The sequence below is a fragment of the Eumetopias jubatus genome, unplaced genomic scaffold, assembly GCF_037043125.1.
Source record: "Eumetopias jubatus isolate StellerSeaLion01/CBP00866 unplaced genomic scaffold, mEumJub1_p1.0 scaffold_3, whole genome shotgun sequence".
Taxonomy (NCBI): domain Eukaryota; kingdom Metazoa; phylum Chordata; class Mammalia; order Carnivora; family Otariidae; genus Eumetopias; species Eumetopias jubatus.
The window spans coordinates 59,501,254-59,521,675 of NW_028274809.1; the positions used below are offsets into that span (position 1 = coordinate 59,501,254).

The window sequence follows — 20,422 nt, forward strand, 5'->3', positions numbered from 1 at the left end:
CATTAAAATATGCCAAGGGCTTATGACCTCTGCAGTATTCCTACCAAAACTACATAACCTTAAACTAGGCAAGAGGAAGGGAAAATCGGATAAACCCAAAATGAGGGACATTCTACACAACTGTCCTGCACTCTTCAAAAATGTCAAAGTTTAAAAGACAAAGAAAAGCAGAGAAACTGCTCAATTAAAGCAGACTAAATAGATACACCAATTAAGCGCAATATGTGATCCTGATTGGATCCTGGGTTGAAAAAAACTGCCATAAAAAGTCCTTATTGGGACAATCAACAAAATTTGAATACAGACTGTAGGATAGGTAATATTATTGCATTAGTATTAAATTTTCTGATTGGAGAGTTGTATTACAGTTGCATTCTCAGGAGATTCTGAAGTGTTTAGGGATAGATGTACCTAGTAGCTGCAATTTATCTCATGGTTCAATAAAATATGTATGAATACAGGGGCGCCTGGGTGGCTCAGTCGGTTAAGCATCCAACTCTTGGTCTCAGCTCAGATCATGATCTCAGGGTCATGAGATTGTGTCCTGCATCAGGCTCCACACTCAGCAGGGAGTCTGCTTGAGGATTCTCTCCTTCTGCCCTCTTCCCTCTGCCTCTCTCTCTCTCTCAATCTCTCTCGAAATAAATAAATCTCTAAACAAAAACGTATGAATACGTATAAATTAATATAATATATAAAGAGAAAGCAAATGTTGAAAAATGTTAATAAGTGGTGATTCTAGGGGAATGCTAGAATTCAATTCAATTCTTGTAGTTACTACCTAGTGTAAAAATTTTTTAAAAATTAAGTTTTAAATAACTACATAGATTTTAAGTAAATTCCATTTTCCTTTCTTTTCTTCTAAATTAAAAAAGTAATAGATACTCACTAAAGCAGAGAAAAGTAATACATACTCACTAAATTAGAGGTCTACAAAAAAAAGTCAAAATAGAAAGTCATTCTCTATCCTCTTATATATGTGAAGTTCGAGAGTTTGGTAAATATTTTCTCCACCTTTCTCGGCTAAGTTCATAAAACATAATCAGATATCAGATACCCTTCAAGAGTTACATGAGTGAGCTTCAAACATATTATTAAACGTCCCATTGCTTCTTGGCAAAAATGACCAAGTAACATAAAACTGAATCTACACGATGGAAAAAAATCCAGAGCTTATTACCTTTACCTTACTTAGAAAACACCTACCCGGAAAGCCAGTACACAGCAGTTCATAAACTATAACAAAAATCAACCTAAGAAATGCATATTTCCTTTCCCAATAACTGCCAACCCCTAGCCAAAATGTTTTACATCTCAAACTCATGTTGAGTCAGTAGGTGTGGGGATGCTTTGTAATAATTGACCATATCTCCTTATCACTGACAATCACTGACTAACCAAGCCCCCATGGCTGAAACTGAGTTTCTGGTTTTCCTACTTAAAGTTTATGAGTTATGTTCCTGCAGTTTACTATAATCAACTCAATTTCTGAATGATAACCCATTTAGGTTAAATACCTACATAAGAGCAGGACTTGGTAGTTTCCAACTCCTGCTTTCACCCCTGTGCTTTCCTATGTCATTTTCCTAGCTTTCCCAAAGATAGTAAAAAAAAAAAAAAAAAAAGAAAAAATTAAAAAAATTAAAAAATAAATGGTATTACATATGGGGGGTGGGGGTGGAGTGAAGAGGTTGCAATTACTGTTTTCCTGGCAAAATTTGTTCTATGACTCAAAAAGTCTTTCTCACATCCAACAATCATATAAGAACATGCTTGTTGTACGGAAGCTGCATGACATAATGCTTACAAACATTAGCATGCTTAAATATTTTGAATATAAATTTGATGGAACTGGTTTATTTTCTATCTAACCTGGTCAACTACAGATATCAGAGTTAAAAACTACAGAACAGGGGGTCTGATCTCCTGGATTTTACTTGCCCCTCCTGAGGCCCCTTAATACATTTTTCAAATCTCTGTTTCCCCAACTATAAAATGGGTACAATAATGCTTGCCTGTAAAGGACGTAGCGTTCACTAGATAAAAGAAGCTAGGTTCCAACCAGGGTAAGGAATGGTTTTACTATGTGGCTACCATTTTCAAATGTGTTGATCAAGAAATAAGGGGGAGGAAACTTTTTCTACATAGCACCCTTCTGTTTTGTGCGCACACTGGCGTTAAAAGTTACCGCTCCTTAATGCTTTCCACAACCTATAGGTTACCCCAGAGCAGAAAGATCTTAGTCCTTCTCACCTGGCTTCAACAATTGGAAACCCAGCTGGTGACCACAGAGTCACACAGCACTGCTGGGAGGAAACGCCACAAAGTGTTGCCATTCAGGTCTCCTTCTCTAATCAATTGCTATGGTTCACTGACAGCAGTTAATGGAAAAAAAAAAAAAATGAAATCATTCAGGGAAGATTAAAAGATATTTATGGAAAAGTTCCCTTTAAAAAGACACTGGGAAAAAAAACAATAATTAGCCAAAAGAGGACATAAAGAGAAATGACCGAAACAAGGTCCAGAGGGTAGCTGTTAAAAGCTATCAATGCACTGAGCCCCTGCAGGTCAGCTCCACAATTAGCTTTATTCTCCAGGTCCCAAACTGAACGTGGGGACCAAGCTGTGTCACATTCCTAAGGAAGAAGAAGGGCCTAGGTAGGAGTTCCGCGCTCCCTCCAGGACCAGCACAAGTTCCGGACTTGGGAGCCAGACTCTTTTCTGCTATTACAAATAGGGCAGCTCTTTGTCTAGCACCTGTCAATTCTTTATTAAACAAAGTCCACCACTTTCGGCTTCCAGTAGAGGTGAAATCCAAGAATCTAGTATTGTTTATATTTCAGTAGAAAAATAACGCTTTTTATTTTTTAAAAGACAGTTCCTGATGGCCACAAATTCACGAAACCCAAAATAGAAAGGGAATAAAAATGTTCACATGTTACTCTCTACTGACCCCTCTCGGTTGACCTGGGGAATGCAAAGCCTGAAGCCTAGGAAGGTCTGAAACCTCACCTTCCCCTCAAGGAGAGCTCAGAGAACATTCGAGCCTTTCATGCCATGGAAAGAAATCCTCTCGGTTCAAATGACCCCTAGGAGAACTCAACCCTAAAGCACATGTGGCAATGATTTCTATTTATGGGGCTCCCAGAATGGAAACTGGGAAACAGCCTCATGGATCAGCCCCAAAGGCCTCACTTGCTAGGGCCCTGACAGCCCGTGCCCTCTGACTCGGTTGAAAACCTTACATAAGAGCAATTGCAACCATTTCTGACAGCAGAAAAAGACCTTACCTCTTTCTCTATTTTGAGCAGCTTCTTTACAGCCACCTCCTTGTCCTGGGATATCCATTTGGCTCGATATACACTCCCAAAACTTCCTCCACCGCAGTTTTCAAAAAACTGCAAGTCATCAAATTTAATTTGCACAAAGGAGGTACCGAGAGACGACATCTCATAATGACAAAGTATTAGACTCCCACAAAATCTGCAGAGAGAAAGCAAAAGTTGGATTATAAACACGTTAGAACAAATCCTCTGAATCCCACTTTTGATAATGTGTAACAAGCACTGTGAAACTTCCAGAAAGAACCAGATGACTTAGGAGAAAGGAAAGTGAGGCTATGAACGAGTCAAAGTGAAAACCCTTACCCTGGCAGCCCGGGCAAAAGTCAACAGCCACTTGTCCAGACTTTGAAACACAGCTGTCCACAGAGAAATGGCTCAGATTTCCCCCCTGACAAAACCCGTCGCGGCACTTCTTGCACATCCCCAGGAGCTCTGCCTAAAGGCTACTGTGTCACCAGGTCTATCACGAAGCCCTGACAAGCGGGAGGCATGCTTTCGGCAGCACGCTTGCATAGCTCTCCCGGCATCCGAGGCACGCCAGCTCTCCAAGTTGTGCTCACTTCAGGCGAAATATACATAACCTAAGCTCCCGGGCATCGGGCACAAGGAGGGCCACCATGCTGCAAACTCAGCACACGTTCAGGGTTTCTAGTCCGAGAGCAAATGTTCCGTTTAGGGATGATAGGAAAGCTGGCCAAGTGTTTTCCACAAGTAGCTCCCTGGACTGTATACTGTAGCAGAACTTAATTAAAGAGGAGAAAATTTGCCCTTGATTACAATATATTAAGTCATCCAAAGAAGTCTGCCAAGAATGTTTAAAAAAAAAAAATATTATGTTTGTCTCCAGAGGAACAGATTACCCCTCCCAGAGATTATTACAGTGATAGTTTCTGCAACTCTAAGGAGTTTTACTACTATTCGGGTAAGCGGTCATTCTTTACACCCCCATGCCAAACCACAGATTAGCAGGAAAAAACAAAACAAAAACATACAAACAAGAAAACAATGGACTAAAATATTGAACCTGCATAAAAAGCAAGTAGATAACAAAAGTCTGTACACAAGTTCTCGCCAAATTGTAAACCAGAATCTCACAATGAGGGAGCAAAAAGACAAATCCATATGCATGCAAAACAACTGGCCTGGGGTCCTCATAACAGTCAGTGTCAGGAAAGATTTAAAAAAACAAAAAGCAGGAAAATTTCCTAAGGAGACATAAAGATGATGACTTAATGCAATGACTGACCACTGACTGGATACTGGCATCAAAAAAATCTACAGAAAGTATTATTGGGATTTGAAGAAAACCTGAATACTAACTACATATTACATACTATTATTTTATCCATGGATAATAATGGTGTTCTGGTCTGGTAGGAGAATGTCTTTGTTCTTGGGAGATCTACTGGGAGCCATATTTAAGCATTATACCTACAACTTCATTTAAAATGGTTCAACTCCCCTCAACCTCCCAAAACAGTGCATGGGTATAGAGAGAGAGGAAGCACATGAGGCAAAATGTTAAGAACTGGTGAATCTAGGCAAAAGTTATAGGAGTGTTTCACTACTCTTTCCATTTCTCTGTGGGGTTTGATTATTTTCAAAATAAAAAGGTGGAGGGGGCAGTTTGTATCTATATAAATGGTCAAAGTTTCTTCATAAACAACTTGAAGCTCTGCTGAGTGATGTACACAGTCAGCTCAGAGATCCTAATGTGCAGCTGACTAGCAATCCCATTTTAGGAACATCATGTCACTGAAGAATGCTGATTTTTTTTTTTTTTTTTTTTAAAGTAAGCTCTATGCCTAATGTGGGGCTTGAACTCACAACCCCGAGATCAGGAGTCACATACCCTACCTACTGAACCAGCCAGATGCCCCAAGATTGCTGATTTCTTACACAAAGTCAAACTCTGCTCTGCTCTGGGGAGAAGGCAAGAGAAAGGACTGTTAGCTTACAGTCAACATAAAAATACGGGGCAAAAAAACCTACTGCATCCAGCTTTAGTCTATACACATATGTGAGTCAACAATTTACCTTACTAACTTTTGCTTCAATTCATATTCAGTTAGTTACAGAAAAGAAGAAAGTTTGGATAAAATTTAGGGATGTGCCAAAGGTAGGTACAAAGAATATGCAAGCTAAAAAGTTGGTTCAACAAAATGCAAAGCACCACTTGCAAGATGCCCTCAGTGTTACTGATGCTAGGTCTATGTTGTTATCATTTTAATTTTATCAAAGTATAAAAATAAAATAGGACTACAAAGCTTATAATAAAAAACAGAACTCTCCTACTCCACCCCTCCCACACCCAATTCTCTCTCCAGAGGGAACTAATTTTAACTCCTTTAGCATTTTCTTCTGCTATTTACCCCCATATTTCTACAAAATGTGTTCATATTGCTATTTCTTATCTGTCCCATTTCAGATATTACCTATTAACTTCCCCCTATGGAAGAGGATTTAGTTTTCATATACCCCCTTTACTTCTTGCACAGAAATACGCCACACTTGCCCAATCCTCCCAGCTTCCAAATATATTGTAACATTTAGTTAAACCAATAGTCAGTAGTCTGACTACTGTAGACAAATGAAATATTCCCAGAACTGCTATGTAGGAGTCAATGATTTCTCCTTTCTTGGATAACTTTTTGTTTCTCTTAGAATTATTAGTTGCTCCGTTTTTGTTGTTTGCTTTGCTTTTTATATTCTTAGCACTTATGTACCTCATCAAACTCTCCCAAGCTGCAAAACTCCTCTAATAAAGTGAAAACATCAGGTAATTTGGGGGAGAGTGCTCTATTGTTTTCTTAGAGACATTCCCCTTGTACTCTTCATCTTGATTCAATCTGGCTGGATGGTTGCTATATATACAGGCCCGACTTGGACTGGAACTTCCCTTCACCATCATCCCAAAATTTCCTTCACCTTCTCTGTGAGAACCCCCGTCCCTGAATCCCCTGGTTTCTCTTTCTTGGTTTATTCCCTTGTTTTAACAGTGGACATCTCCCATTAGCAACTTTAAATAGAGTACTCAGAATGCAATTTTTTTGAGAATCTGTGTGTCTTTAAATGTCTTCATTGGTAGCCTAGCTGGGTTTGCAATTCCAGCTGGCAAACAGTGTTCCTTATAATTTCAGAAGTATTACTTCGTAGTCTTCTAGTTTCTAATGTGGCTGTAAAGCAGCCTGATACTGCTCTGCTAACTAATCTTTTTTATACTATTACTCCTTCCCTGAAAGCTTTTAGGACCCTGTATTCATTTCCAGAAGCCTGAAATTAACCGCACATGTTTAGGAGTGAGTCTTTTTTCATTCACTGGTAGGACATTCAGTGAACTCTCTCGGCCTGTACTCAGTGAACTCATGTCTTTTAATGCTGGGAAATTTTCTTCTGTTATTCCTTTACCACTTACAGCTTTTACTTCTTGTTTTCTCATACACACATGAGGAACTACATGCAGTTCCCAGGACTTGCTAACCTCTCTCACATCTCCATACCTTTGCATAACCTAGTTCTACTTTGAATGTCTTTCTCTGCCCAGGAAACTCCTGAACCCGACTATCTGCTTCAAGTCTCATAAGCCGAATTAAATTCTCCTTTTGGGCCTTAGCACCTTTCTTTACCCATTCAGCTTTCCCACTTACTTCCCACCAGACTATAAATCCCTTAAAGGCAAAACTCATTTCTATTTATATCTGGATCTTCAGCATCTAGTACACAGCCAGGCACGCTGCACATGTTCCATTCAAAAAATTGCTGAATGAATGAACAAATGAACAAATGAATGAACAGTTTCTGGCTATTCTTCCCTCATACTTTTTGTAGCTAGAAAGATGCCAATCAGGCTAAGTAAAATCTGACATCTGTAGTGTTTACAAGTTCCCCCCAAGGATCGTGAAGCAAATCCTGAGTTGGAAACTGCCACCTAGGCTTGTTGGGAAACTGAGTGTGTATCTGGGACTCCAGCACTGGGTAGCAAAGGACAGCAGAGAGAAGGAGCAGGAACAAGAAGAGGAGAAAGAGGAAGGAAATTCTTTTCAAAACAAACCTAGAGATCTAAATCAGGATGAGATCAATGTGAATAAATCTAAACCTTCTGTACAGAGCAAATCCAGGGAACATGGATGAACTGAGGTAGGATCAGTTACATTTGAAACTGACCTAAGGATACCAGAGAAAGGCTGACCTCTGAGAAGTATTGTTCTCCAGGACCTTCATTCCTTGAGATGAGGCAACTAATCCTGTTCTTCCCAGAATCACTGTTACTCACTTTGTGATACATCTTGCCATTTGGAAAATGGCTATGTGTGAATGGAACTATGGAATTACTTGAATGTTTTATTGAGACCATAAAAAATTAAGTCCCATCTTATTACCGAAGAGACTAACAATTCTGGGGAGTACGAGTACAGGTTTTAATTCCAGTGAGCTTGGCAAAGCATCACGGACTTAGCTGAAAAAACCTGACTGAGATTCCCACTCCTTCTATAGGAGCGTCAGACCATGTACAGGTTTCCCCCACTCTCCGAAAGTAGAGCCTTCCTATGAAACCTTTCATTAGCCAAAATGGTGTGAAGCAAAAAAGCAACTGTCATTAATTTACAAGGAGAAAATTTTGAGTATTTCCAGACTCCAAAATTAACCCCTCTTAGCCTTTTCGGATAGCTTAGGGCACAAAATAAATCAAGATAAATAAAGTACAGATGCTCTCAGACACAGTTCAAAGCTACTGTGTTGGGGTGCGTGCCGCCTCTTTTAACAGCTCTCTGCAAAACAAATGCTAAATGCAATTTTCCCTTTTTGCCTTTTTTTCCCTAAAAGTGAAAATCCTCTTCAGATTTCTTTGTTAGCAAAACCAGGTATTAATGTAGGTCTTTCATAAGAGCAAAGTGGTGTAACGCAAATTTTCAAGAAACGGAACATACTTGTATATTTATTTTTCCCCTTGAGCTATCCCCCTTTAATTTAAAATCATTATTCTAAGAGGATCAACTTAAGATCAGAAGAATGGAAAATACAAGTTGCTGATTAATCATACTTAGAGCATCCTGGGGAAGGCTACTACCTGATCAAATTATGTTCTAATTTTTCAGAGGTGTTCTCCAGTGAACACACCCAAATTTAATGAGTCATCTATATAAATGTATTTACCTAGCATACCCAATCAAATGATGTTTATATCCCACCATGTTAAAATAACTGCTTTTACACAAGACAATTTTTCTCCATGCAACAATTCCCAGTCCTAACTTGTAGCATTTTAACTTTTGTTTCATAAACTCTCACAGCTGTTTTAAATATTAATAAGTATCTACCACACAGCCCTGAAGGGTAAGCTAGAGCGGAGATATTACAAAAATCAAAGCATAACAGGGTGTCATAGCACTGAAAATGCTAAAAATCGCTAATGTGCTGGTGGAGTTCAATCATTTGAGTACTTGAATAGTAAGAAACTTTTTCAATTTTTTTTTAAAATGTGAAAATTGAAATTTAAAAAGATTTTTAACTATTAACTAAATTGCTGAAAGCATATCTATATATATCTATCTATCTCACCATTAGCGAACTGTCAAAAGTGAAACCATATGGAGGCAGAAAACCTTAAATGGAGTATTATTTGACTTTAAAGTTCTCAGCTTTCTAGTCCAAAAAAATGGACTTTTGTCCTGAATTAAAAACAACAAAATAAAACAAGACCCTGCTAACATTCTAACATTAAAAAAAAAAAAACCCACAAGATTTAGGATTAGATAATGAGTTTGAACTCTGCCTCTAGCTCTTGCTAACCCTTGAACCAATCACATTTCCTACCGTGACATTTCTAGACCCAATAAGTAAAAAATTTGAAATCTCTACCATTCTGTTACCAAACGACTCAAAGTTGCTAGCTCAAAAGTTATCAAGTTTGCAGAATATTATTTGACTTCTTTAATGAGTCTTCTTTCCAAATAACAGCTTCCAACAAATGGAAATGACGGGTGTCAAGTTATCTTAGTAAGTCTTTTTACCATAGTTAGCCATCGATTTCTTCGGCTTCCATCATTTGGTATGCTCTCCTCCATAGTTTTCTTCCCTCTGTTTTCAGAATCGTTTTACATCTCCATTAGTTTGGCAGAGCAATGATTAATAGATAAATGTACTACTGGTCCCTAAATCCTTCTTATCTGTGTAGGTTAATTTTTTCCTCATCCCTCTGTTTGCTGCTTTTGGTTTTGGCCATTTTTGCAAGGTCTTATTAGTGCGTAATTATAATTTTCTTTTAAACTTTTTTATAAGGAGAATAAGTTATTAAAAGACGGTACTTTTTTTTTTTTTTTTTTGCACTTTTTAGATAACGGAGTTTCTAGGACCTACTTATTTCAATTATAGCATTCACTTTGGTAGGTTCCTAGAGTATACCTACTTTCCATGCTGGCCACGGTCTTGCCTTTAGATCTTATCTACTGCATATCAAATGGATTCAAGAAACTGCAACTACCTTCATTAGATACCTGCAAATCATAACTTTTTTAAATTAAATCCACCTTGGGTGTCTGGGTGGCTCAGATGGTTAAGCGTCTGCCTGCGGCTCAGGTCATGATCCTGGAGTCCTGGGATCGAGTCCCGCATCGGGCTCCCTGCTCCTTGGGAGCCTGCTTCTCCCCTCTGCTTCTCTCTCTCTCCCTCTCCCTCTCTCTCCCTCCGTCTCTCATGAATAAATAAATAAAATCTTAAAAAAAATAAATTAAATCCACCTTATAAAAGGACTAACTTTACTAGAAAATAGGTATTTGGACTTTTTCTGGATTTTTCTATTTTTTAGATTATATGGGCCTATAATTTCTGAATGCAGATTCTTCCTGTTTTTCTATCCCTAATTTACATTTTCCTTTTTCCCTTTTGCACAAAAGTTACAAGTTTATTTTTGATTCACTATAGGGAAAAAACCTAATTTACTTTACTTTTTTTTAAGATTTTATTTATTTATTTGACAGAGAGAGAGAGACAGCGAGAGAGGGAACACAAGCAGGGGGAGTGGGAGAGGGAGAAGCAGGCTTCCCGCGGAGCAGGGAGCCCGATGCGGGGCTCGATCCCAGGACCCTGGGATCATAACCTGAGCCAAAGGCAGATGCTTACCTGACTGAGCCACCCAGGCGCCCAAAAAAACTAATTTATTTTAGAATGACCTTAATAGGACCAAAAAAAACCTTCTAGAAAACAGCCCTCAACAAATTCTTCTGCCAACCTTGCTGCTCTAATACTTATTTATGCTAGTATTGTTTCAGCCTCCTTAACAGAGATTAGTGAATAAAACAGGGGCGCCTGGGTGGCTCAGACAGTTAAGCATCTGCCTTCGGCTCAGGTCATGATCCCAGGGTCCTGGGATCGAGCTCCACATTGCGGTCCCTGCTCAGTGGGGAGCCTGCTTCTCCCTCTCCTTCTGCCTGCCACTCCCCCTGCTTGTGCTCTCTGTCAAATAAAAAATAAAAAATCTTAAAATTTTTTTTAATTAAAAAAATGTGCTTTATCATCATGTGTATTAAAACAATACCACTTGGATTATGGTTCTACAATGATTTTTTTTCCTACCAGTCTAATCTTCAAAACATGGGGAGAGCTTGAGTTTGGTGTCTTTGTTCATAACAGCAAGGGCAAAGATTCTAAGATTCTGTTCTTGAACAGGGCTGTTCTACTGTTTTTGTTTTTAAACCACTCAAAAAAGATCTGTAAGACTAAGTATGCAAATAGGGCCAACCAGTATTGTGTCTACCATAGATATTCCTTCTTTCCTCCAAGGCTGCCACTGGAAAGCAGCAGATCTTGTGCAGAACAGGTTGGGCTCAGTGAACAGGATCTTTAGTCATGGATATCAGAGAGAAGTAGACTGTGAGACTCTAAAAAACAGAACAGCTACTGTTTCATTTTTTTGTGTCTATGCTTCACCCTACAAGTAACAAATCCCTCTAATTAGAGCAAAGGTTAAAATAAAAATGAGCCAGTTAAATGAAACATTCTTATTTGTACTTTAATATTTCAATTAATGAAGAAAACAGACTTCCATGACACACTTCCTTGCCAGAAATGTTGTTACTGGAGGCAAAACACTGGAGAAAAAGGGATGTAGGAAGCAGGGGCACTTATGCCACAGAAATACTATGTGGAAAAGTGTGTGTGCTCTAACAGAAGCCCAGCGAGGCGACACGATGCAGGTATGATCAGTGACATGGGGTCCCTGCAGAGGCCCTGTGTCCAAGGACTGGAGGCCTGGGAAGAGAGCTGGGCCAGAGCCTACGAGTAAAGGAGCATTGAGAGGGCACATTTCCACGGGCTGGCTGGAAGAGGAATTCACAGATGTCTGGGGGTGGCAGTGGGGATGGGGGAGAAAACAAGAGTAAACAAGGCTTACTTCAGTCAGCAGGCCTACCCATCCCTAATGCTTCTACTACTTGGCTTTTGTTTCTACCCTTGAACCATTTTCTGTCAAACAGAAACTATCTAACCCATCCTGGCTGCTAACAAATAGGCACAGTCTTGGACTAATTACCTAGAACGAATGTTCCCGGAGAAGGGTAAACAGGACAGTTAAAACCTGGTAACCTCGACATAAGATGAAAGCAGATGGGGATTGTTAAAACCAGAGGCGGCCATGGAAGACCCCATATTATGCATCGCCAATCTAAAAATTACAGAGAGAACTCCTGGTTATTAGAGTTGCCGAAGAAGAAAATATGCCTCTCTGTCTAGTAGTGAGCTGCCTATCGAGCAGAGTGTTCAACGGGAGGTAGGCATGTGCAATAGGCGATTCTTGCAACAGCCAGGCAGCGACCCTGTGAGTATTCTAGGACATCAACTTACCAGAAAGGATGGATGGTCTCCCTTCCCAGGGATACAGTCATGAACCTGACCTAAGAGTTCCTGGCAAGGCGGAGTAGCAGTGATCGCCGGCAGCGATGCAGACGATGGATGACTGGGCCATACTCCTCAATTTCTCCTCCCAAACTGGCTGGGAAGGTAAGAGTCATATTCCGGATTTCTATCCTACAGCTATCCTTTCCCCTCCCCCCTCCCTCTCCTCCGTTCCCAAAGCAAAGAACTTTGTTCATGCTGAAAGCCACAGGATAACCACGGAAAATAAAAACTCTCTGGATGATGATCTACTGCTATTCTTTTCTCTGCAAAATGGAACTGCGTTACCCCATGTAGTGGGCTAGGCTGCAAAGCCTAATGGTGCACATCCATTGTCAGAACCAGGCTCCTCGTCCTCCACCTGTGGAGGACCCAGCACTGTGCAGAAGGTGTAATAAACCCCCGTCCTACAAGTCGATTTTACCTTAACATCTGGGGGAATAAACACGCCATGAGTGTCTGTACTGGTTTGTTCAATAAAGTCAACCAGTGCAGAAGAGAATGCAACATTCACATGAATTTTTAAGATGAAATACAAGATTTTAAAGAAAGTGCTTGCTTACATGGGGGGTGGTATTTGTGGCTATATTTACAGATCCCTGAGGAAATACATTCTTCTCCACAATAGGATACTTTGGTAGAAAAGTTTCATAAGCAAAGATTTATTCCCTGACCTTTAGATAGAGAGTCTTGCCTTCTCCTTTTGGTTTTCCTATACAGACTCCAGAAGGAAGGATGTCAGCCCCTGAAGATAAGCTGTGCTCGAAGCCAGCTATAAGAATGGTTCCAAGTAATTTTGGTTTTGGTCTTCTAGGTCATAACCTTCCCTTATCCATATAACTCCCGAGTTCTTCAAATTCCTCATATATTTAAATGCAATAATCTTCAGATTCTTTCCCCAAAATATCATGAAGTTGCATATAAACACAGAGGTACACACAGCTGCTTTACAAATCCTTATACTTAAGGCAGGAGAGTGGCTAGGAAAACCTCCCAGGCCCATATACTCACAGGAAGTATGCTTTGGGAACGGAGCCAGCTACCGAGGGCAAGCCTTACCTGGGTATAGGTGAAACAAGCAGCTTGCTCTGTGTCTAACTTGGGAATGTGGAAAAACAAATTTTCTCTACCACTCAGGCATGGTGGCTGAAGTTTGGGGTGCTGGTTCAAGCATTTCCACATGCTGACCCATATGCTTATGCAGCAAGCAGGTATTACTGTCCCCAATTTACACGAGAGGAAACAGACGATGAAGGGAATGAAAATTGCCCAAACCAACCACCTAACTTACAAGTGACATGACCAGGATTCAGACTCAGCTCTGACTTCAAAGTCGTGTCATTTTTTTTCACATCATGTCTTTTTTCCACTGTATCATTCTGTCCCCTCCTTCAAATCTGCCTTTTTTTCTTCTTTAAACAAACCCTTTCCTTATGACAGTAATCACCAGATTGCTTATTATCCACCTAAAGTTCAATTTGAGGCTTTAATTTCCTATTAGCAATTGCGATGCGGGGTTAAGGTGTCAATGCACAGCTGCTTTGTTCTCACAGAATCTTCTCCTGTGTTGGGATTATTTAACTGCTATTAGGGCATAATCAATGCTTCAGCTGTCCGTAGGAGGGTCTGACACAAAAGCACCCACGTATCAGGCAAACCAATCTAAACTCTAGCATTTATAGCTCTCTTTCCTTAACAGGTACAGTTTTCTGGTCACAGCTGGAACTCTTGCTTATTCGTGTGTAGTGGGGCAAAGTTAATAGCCACAAAAGAAGTAGCCTAAATCTTCACTGCAGTAAGACCAAAAGGTGCCTTAGCTATTCCTATTACATTCAGATAGACAAGACACCCTCCCTGTCAATCTGTCCTGGGTAGAATAAAATGGAAAACAAATGATCCAAATAGATTTTTATTTTCAATATCTCTGGATACAGATTCAAGGCTATCTTACTCCAAGAAGTACGACAGCACCACAAACACCTTTTTCTGGGTTTAAAAAGAAAAGAATCATTGATTCTCTCCTCTCTTTTCTCTGAATCTAACAATTTCTAAAAACTGTCCATTTTTCTCTTTTACACCACACTAATAGCTTCACTGTATGTCTGACCTCTTTTCACGAAACATCACTGTAATTTCCCTGTGTTTTCTCTGACTAGATTATTCCCTCCACACCCCTCACAACTCCTGTTTATAGTTTTGTAGCGCGGTCAAAGTCAGTTCCACCACTCATTCCAGATAGGCACTCAGCCAATATATTGCCAATAACACACACTCTTGTGCTAACTTAAAATACACAGTGCAGCTTGCCAAGTTTCCTTATTTGGCAAGAAGGTCCCTCAGTTCCCAAGATCTTTGACCATCCATTTTTAGATCCAAATCCTCCTGCTTAATATTTGGATATTTCTCTCTCTTTTTAATGTGTCTTATGTGTTCCTTAAAAGAGTAAGAAGAGATCGGTCATCTACTTGCTTTCCTAGACAAAAAAAGGGTCCTTGCCACGGCCTTGTGATCACTTACTCTGGAATTATTATCACTATAATTTCTGAATCAAACAATATTTTCCAGGTTAAAAAAAAAAAAACTCCCAGAAAAGTTATAATAGGAATTATGTTGTGAAAGACTAAAATAAACAGTACACATTGCTTTATGGGACCATTTTCCTTTATCTTAATTCACGCTCTCCAAACAAGCCAAATTCATGTTCATTTGCAATCTCCCTAATCTCTCACTATTGTAGCAGGAACTTTAAACAAAAGCTCTACAAATGACCAAAACCATAATTAAAATGCATCCGTCATGTATTTTTTTGAAAATCAAAAAACGACATGAAATTTCGCTGTGGAGATAGGCCTACTACAAAGAAGCCATTAACTGCCTTGAAGCGCTTGTTTATTTTTGTCTTTATATGTGTTTGTTGGTTCGGATCCACTGAATCCCGACCGTTCACTTCAACTGAGGTCAGGAAAGCAAGAAGGCTCTCCTAAAACAGCTTCAGTGATAAAATAGGAGCATACTTTAGCAACCATCTTAACTCAGATATCCTCGCATTAATTCTGTAAGTGGATTCTAAAACACCATTATTAATAGAGAGCTGCTGATTATAATATCATTGGATCGGGCCACTAAATGATGCTGCTTTCGTTATTAAAGAAACTAACAAAAATACTAATTAAGTCCTCCATAAACAGTGCTTTGCGAACATCTCGAGGCGCATCAGAAACACACATTTTCAGCGATCTAACAATGACCTGCCCCGTTTTTTACGCAATTCGGAGCCATCTCGCCGGGTCCGTAGTAAAGCTGGTCTGCAAGCTGTCAGGACCAAGCGAAGCGCGGCGGCGGCCCTCAGCTTGGCCCTCCCGGCCCGGGGCAAGTCTCGGAGCCCGGGGACCGAGAGACGCCACGGGGTCGCCGAGCAGCACTCTCGCCCCACGTGGGAGGCAGAGGGGGCCGCTGGAGGGTGCGGGCGGCACGAGCTGCACGCTGCCCCGGGGAGGGCTGGGGAGGGCGGCTCGCGGTGGGAGAAGCCACCCCGGCCGGCTGGAAAGCAGAAGTTAGTGGTCTCTCCTGGCACGCACAGCCCTCTGCTGGGAAGTGGCCCGCGCCCTGTCCTGATGTGGAAGACTCGCGTTTCGCCTCGCAGAGGGGCCGGGTCGCCCGCGGCGAGGCCGGCCCTCCGACGCTCAGGCCCCGGGGGTGGCGGGCTCGGCCGGCGGGGTCCCGGCTTTCGGCGAGGCGAAGCGGCGGCCCCCGCACCCGCGCCGCGTTCAGGGCCGGGAAAGCCCGACAGGCTGCGCCCGCCCTTCCGGACGCCAACTTCTGCGTGGGACCGGCCCGAACTTCGCCGGGCCCTCTGGGCCGCCGGGCGCCGGGAACGCTCGCTCCGGCCGCAGCCGCCTGCGCGGGCCCCGGGTCGGGGAGGGTGCGCAGCGGAGCCCCGCAGGCCGCCAGGGCCTCGGCCCCGAGCCTCGCGAGCGCGGCGGGCCTCCGACCCACCCTCGCCCTCCGCGGCCTCCGGCCGGCCCCTTACCTGGCTCCCGGGCCGGGCGCGAGCAGCAGCCGGGGGGCGCCGAGGCCCCGCGCGCGGCGAGGACAGGGCCGGCGACCGTGGGGGGTGCGGCGGGGGGGGTCGAGAGGACGGCGGCCCGCGCGGCTCCCACGCTTCCGCCCGAGTCAGGAGTTGAACATTCCGCCTCTCCGCCCCGCGCCAATGAGGGAGACAGTTACGGCAACAGCACCACCTACCTCCGAGCGCGGAACGGCCGGGCCTCTCTGCCCGCGCCGCAGCTCAGACGCGCCGGCCGGCGGGGCGTGGGGAAGCGGGCGGGCCGGCCTCCCGGGCCTGCGCCCCTCGAGGGTTCCGTGCGCCCCTGCGCCCCGGCAGCCACCCGGCCGGAGGGATGGAGGAACTCCGTGCGAAGAGCACCTGCCCTGCAGTGCGGGGCGCCGGGAGAGGGAGGCGTGCCCCTGGGCCTCGCGGTAGCTTCGCCTCATTTTCACGAGTTCCCACCACCTGTCGGGCCAACTCAGTCCTCATCAACCAACACTTACCTTGTCAGAGGCGCTGGGGATACAGAGAGATGGGAGGCTGCTTCGTGCCTCTTCTGGGTGGGAAGGGCACAGACCTGGAAAGATATTTCTAGGAGAGAGGGCTGAAGGCTGCCTGGGTGGGACCGTCAGTAAATACCTACGGAATTTTGAGGAGGGGTCGTGGTGGGCTGCCCTGCTTGGTGACTTGGCCAAAACTGAGTTCAGACGAGGACACTAGAATTCATTCCAGGTGGGAGCAAGACGTGGCAATAAGTACTGGGAAGACAGGTAACTGTTGACTGGGGAGGAAAGGAGAGACGGGGTCGGAAAGGTACCGGCAGCATTATCCAGGGGTTTGGGTTCGGATTTTATCATCTGTGGGCCCTGGGGAACTGGGGGAAGTTGGAAGCAAAGAGTTAAAATAGGTGTTTGTGTTTGGTGATTTAGAGAGAGAGCAGTCCGCGCGCGGTTGTGGGATGCGTTGCTAGGGCAAGACTAGGAGGCGGCAAGACAGGTTAACAGCGTCACTACCTGGTAAAGGGAGTGTGAGGACCTGAAGCAGGAGGTAGGAAATGGACCTCGAAAAGGAGGAATGGCCTCTCAGGAAGAGGCCACAGGACTTGGGGGTGTGGAAGAGAAGAAGGAAAGAGAGATGATGCCGAGGTTTCAGCCTCGGGTGACTGGAAGAAAGATGGTGCCGTTGACAGGCATAGGGATGTGTCGGGGAGAAGCTGGCTTCCTGGGGAGTTCGAGGTCATGGGAGGCAAAACAGGTAGAGACGCAGCAGTTGAAATATGAAACGGAGACTCAAAAGAGGTCACGAGAGAAAGAATTGTAAATCGTCAGACAGTTGAAAATAAGAAAGCAGAGGGATGCGTGAATATAAGCTAAAAACACGCCACGTTCTCGTCTGTTACTCAAATTATTATTTTTTTAAAAGATTTTTTTTTATTTATTTATTTGACAGACAGCAAGAGCAGGAACACAAGTAGGGGAAGTGGCAGAGGGAGAAGAAGCAGGCCTCTTGCAGAGCAAGGAGCCCGATGTAGGGCTCGATCCCAGGACCCTGGGATCATGACCTGAGCCGAAGGCAGACGCTTAACGACTGAGCCACCCAGGCGCCCCTGTTATTCAAATTATTAAATTACCCCTTTGGTGAGAATTAGGAATTTTAGCACTGATGGATTCTATTTCAGTAACTGAGAAATTAGGATTGATGAAAACTGTCATGCTAACCAAATTCCTGATGTAGGTAATCAAATAATTCTGAAAATCGTCTAAACATCTATCTTCAGGATAGACCCACGTATGACGTGACTCCAGTCATTCTACCTCACCAGGCACTACATTTTGATGGCAAAGACCCTAGACCGGGAATCAGAGAACCTGTTTCTGGTTTTAGTCCTGCCATGTATCAGCTGGGGTACTTTGCTAGACAGGCCTGGTTTTCTCCTCTGCAAAATAAGAGGGCCCAGGGAGATGTTAGACACAGGCTCCAGCTTTAAAACTGTGAATGCATTACTTTAAATTTGAAGCACATGACTTAAGAGTCTTAATATTTTCACCACATCCCCCTTCCTTCCCATCTATTTTTCCTTCATTCTATTTTCCCTACATAATTAGGCAAAGAGAATAACCAGCAGGAACAGTAAACACTAAAGAGTAGTTTCACAAGTATGCTTCAGTGATAAACTGGCAGGCATTCTCTTATCTTCCCAACCAGGTTGCAAGTTCCTTGAGGTCATATCTTATATTCTGTTGTATCTGCCCATAGCTGAAATAAATGCATAATTGTGTGATAAACTGGATGCCTCAAGCCTGACTCTTCTTTAGTCAGGTTGCCCATTTCCTTATGACTAGACTGATCTCTTTGAGTTCCAGACCTAATATAGTCTAGTGTTTATTCCCATGGCTGACTCTACTTTTTCAAACTCTCACATTTTTTTTTTAAGATTTTATTTATTTGACAGAGAGAGACACAGCAAGAGAGGGAACACAAGCAGGGGGAGTAGAGAAGGAGAAGCAGGCTTCCCGCTGAGCAGAGAGCCCCATACGGGGCTCGATCCCAGGACCCTGGGATCATGACCTGAGCAGAAGGCAGACGCTTAATGACTGAGCCACCCAGGCGCCCCCACATCTTTTTTTTGAGAGCATATTGGGTAATTCTCACCTGCGTAGGTTTACAAATGTGAATAGCAATAGCTAAAGAGACCTAGTCAAACCTCTCTTATCAAGCCTTCCTATTCCTTTACTTCAAATGTCTCCGCACTAAAAATAGATGTACTCTCAGCAGTGGGGTGGATTGGGAGTCCTTAGCACCCTCTTATATCCAAGAACACCCTCCAAAATAAATATGCAATGTCAGTAAAAACAGTGTATTTGCTATGCAAATAGAGCTTAAAGAAAAAAGTATTCTGGTCCCCCATTCAGATTGTTGTCCTTAAGCTCCTCTTGAATAGAAATTCTGAAACTGCCACCAGCTATCGGTGGATCAAAGAAGTGCAGACATAAATTCCATTAAGGATAGAAGGAAAGGCAATTTACAAGGAAGAAAGCATTCTGGTTATCCTTCCCACCCTTTGTAGTGATAAGAGTTCTGAGGCACATGGGGACCCAGGAGCATTTTCTCCAGCCATCTCAGTCCTCCATGGCAGACTGTGAGTGGTCTGAGTCTAAATCATAGCTAAGAATTACCAGCTTTTACAAAAAGGCTGGTGTTTGCCCTCCTGCACTATGCTGGATCCCTGGGAAATGAAGGCACACAGTCACACATCCTTTAAGATAAGCAACCATGACCTTAAAATCAGGAGTGAAGCCCTGATTTTGGGTCATTGTTGGAACTCAGCTTTCACATCGAGCTTAGGGACTGAAGAATTCACAAGAATATTTCAGGTACCAAATTTGCTTAGGTGTTTCAAGGCCTGAGTAGGGCAAGTAGGGCAAGATGAGAAATTGGGGACTTTGGCAAAATTTGTTCAACAAGCATTTACTGAATGGAAGGCACTGTGCTGAGCATGCGGTGGTAACAGTGGTCTCTGTTCTCACAGAGTTTGCTGAGTGCAACGGAAAAGGCAGAAAAGACACAAGTGATTATACTGTGGTGTGCTCTTAGGACGGCAAGGATGTGGGAGAACAGCAGGCACATGCCACAGTTTTGAGAGGTGAGACAAAGAACCTCCACGTCTGTGGGAGAAGAATGAAGTGAATTTGCTGGACAGAAAGGTGGGAAAGGTATTACAGGCAGAGGGAACAATAAGTACAAAGGCCCAAAGATCATTTAACAAGTTCAAGGAATAAATCCTTCAGCTATCTGAGTAAAGGCGTTGCCAGCTTGGAGTAATCGTCCTCGTGATGGTAGTAATAGTCGCAGCAGGAGCAGTAAGAATACTGATAATGACAATCATCCTAGTGATGGCCACTATTCACGGAGTGCTCGCGTGCTAGACACTGAACTAAGAGTTGTACACGGCCTGTGCATTTGACCTTCACAACAACCCTGTCCGGCAGTTGGAATCATCATCCCACGCTGTAGGGCAGGAAAAAGTCTTGGAAAGCTTTAGCGACTCGTCTTCCCTCAGGGGGCAAGAGGTGGACTTTAGGGCTTGTTCTTTTAGATTAAGCGATTTTCCAACTTTTTGGTCTCAGGACTCCTTTACACT

At 43.0% G+C, this 20,422-nt stretch overlaps 1 protein-coding gene across 2 annotated transcripts in view; it reads right to left on the reverse strand.

The window, feature by feature from the left end:
* The window catches only part of MAP3K20 (mitogen-activated protein kinase kinase kinase 20), a 178,622-nt gene extending 162,277 nt beyond the window's left edge, over window positions 1–16,345 (reverse strand). For both annotated transcript variants that reach the window (XM_088021635.1, XM_088021634.1), the window contains exons 1-2: window positions 16,264–16,345; window positions 3,291–3,483 (exon numbers count right to left, since the gene is read on the reverse strand). In XM_088021635.1, the coding sequence (XP_087877761.1) occupies window positions 3,291–3,449 (159 nt within the window). In that variant the 5' untranslated portion in view covers window positions 3,450–3,483; window positions 16,264–16,345. The remainder of the gene's footprint in view (window positions 1–3,290; window positions 3,484–16,263) is intronic.
* Between the last annotated feature and the right edge of the window lie 4,077 nt (window positions 16,346–20,422).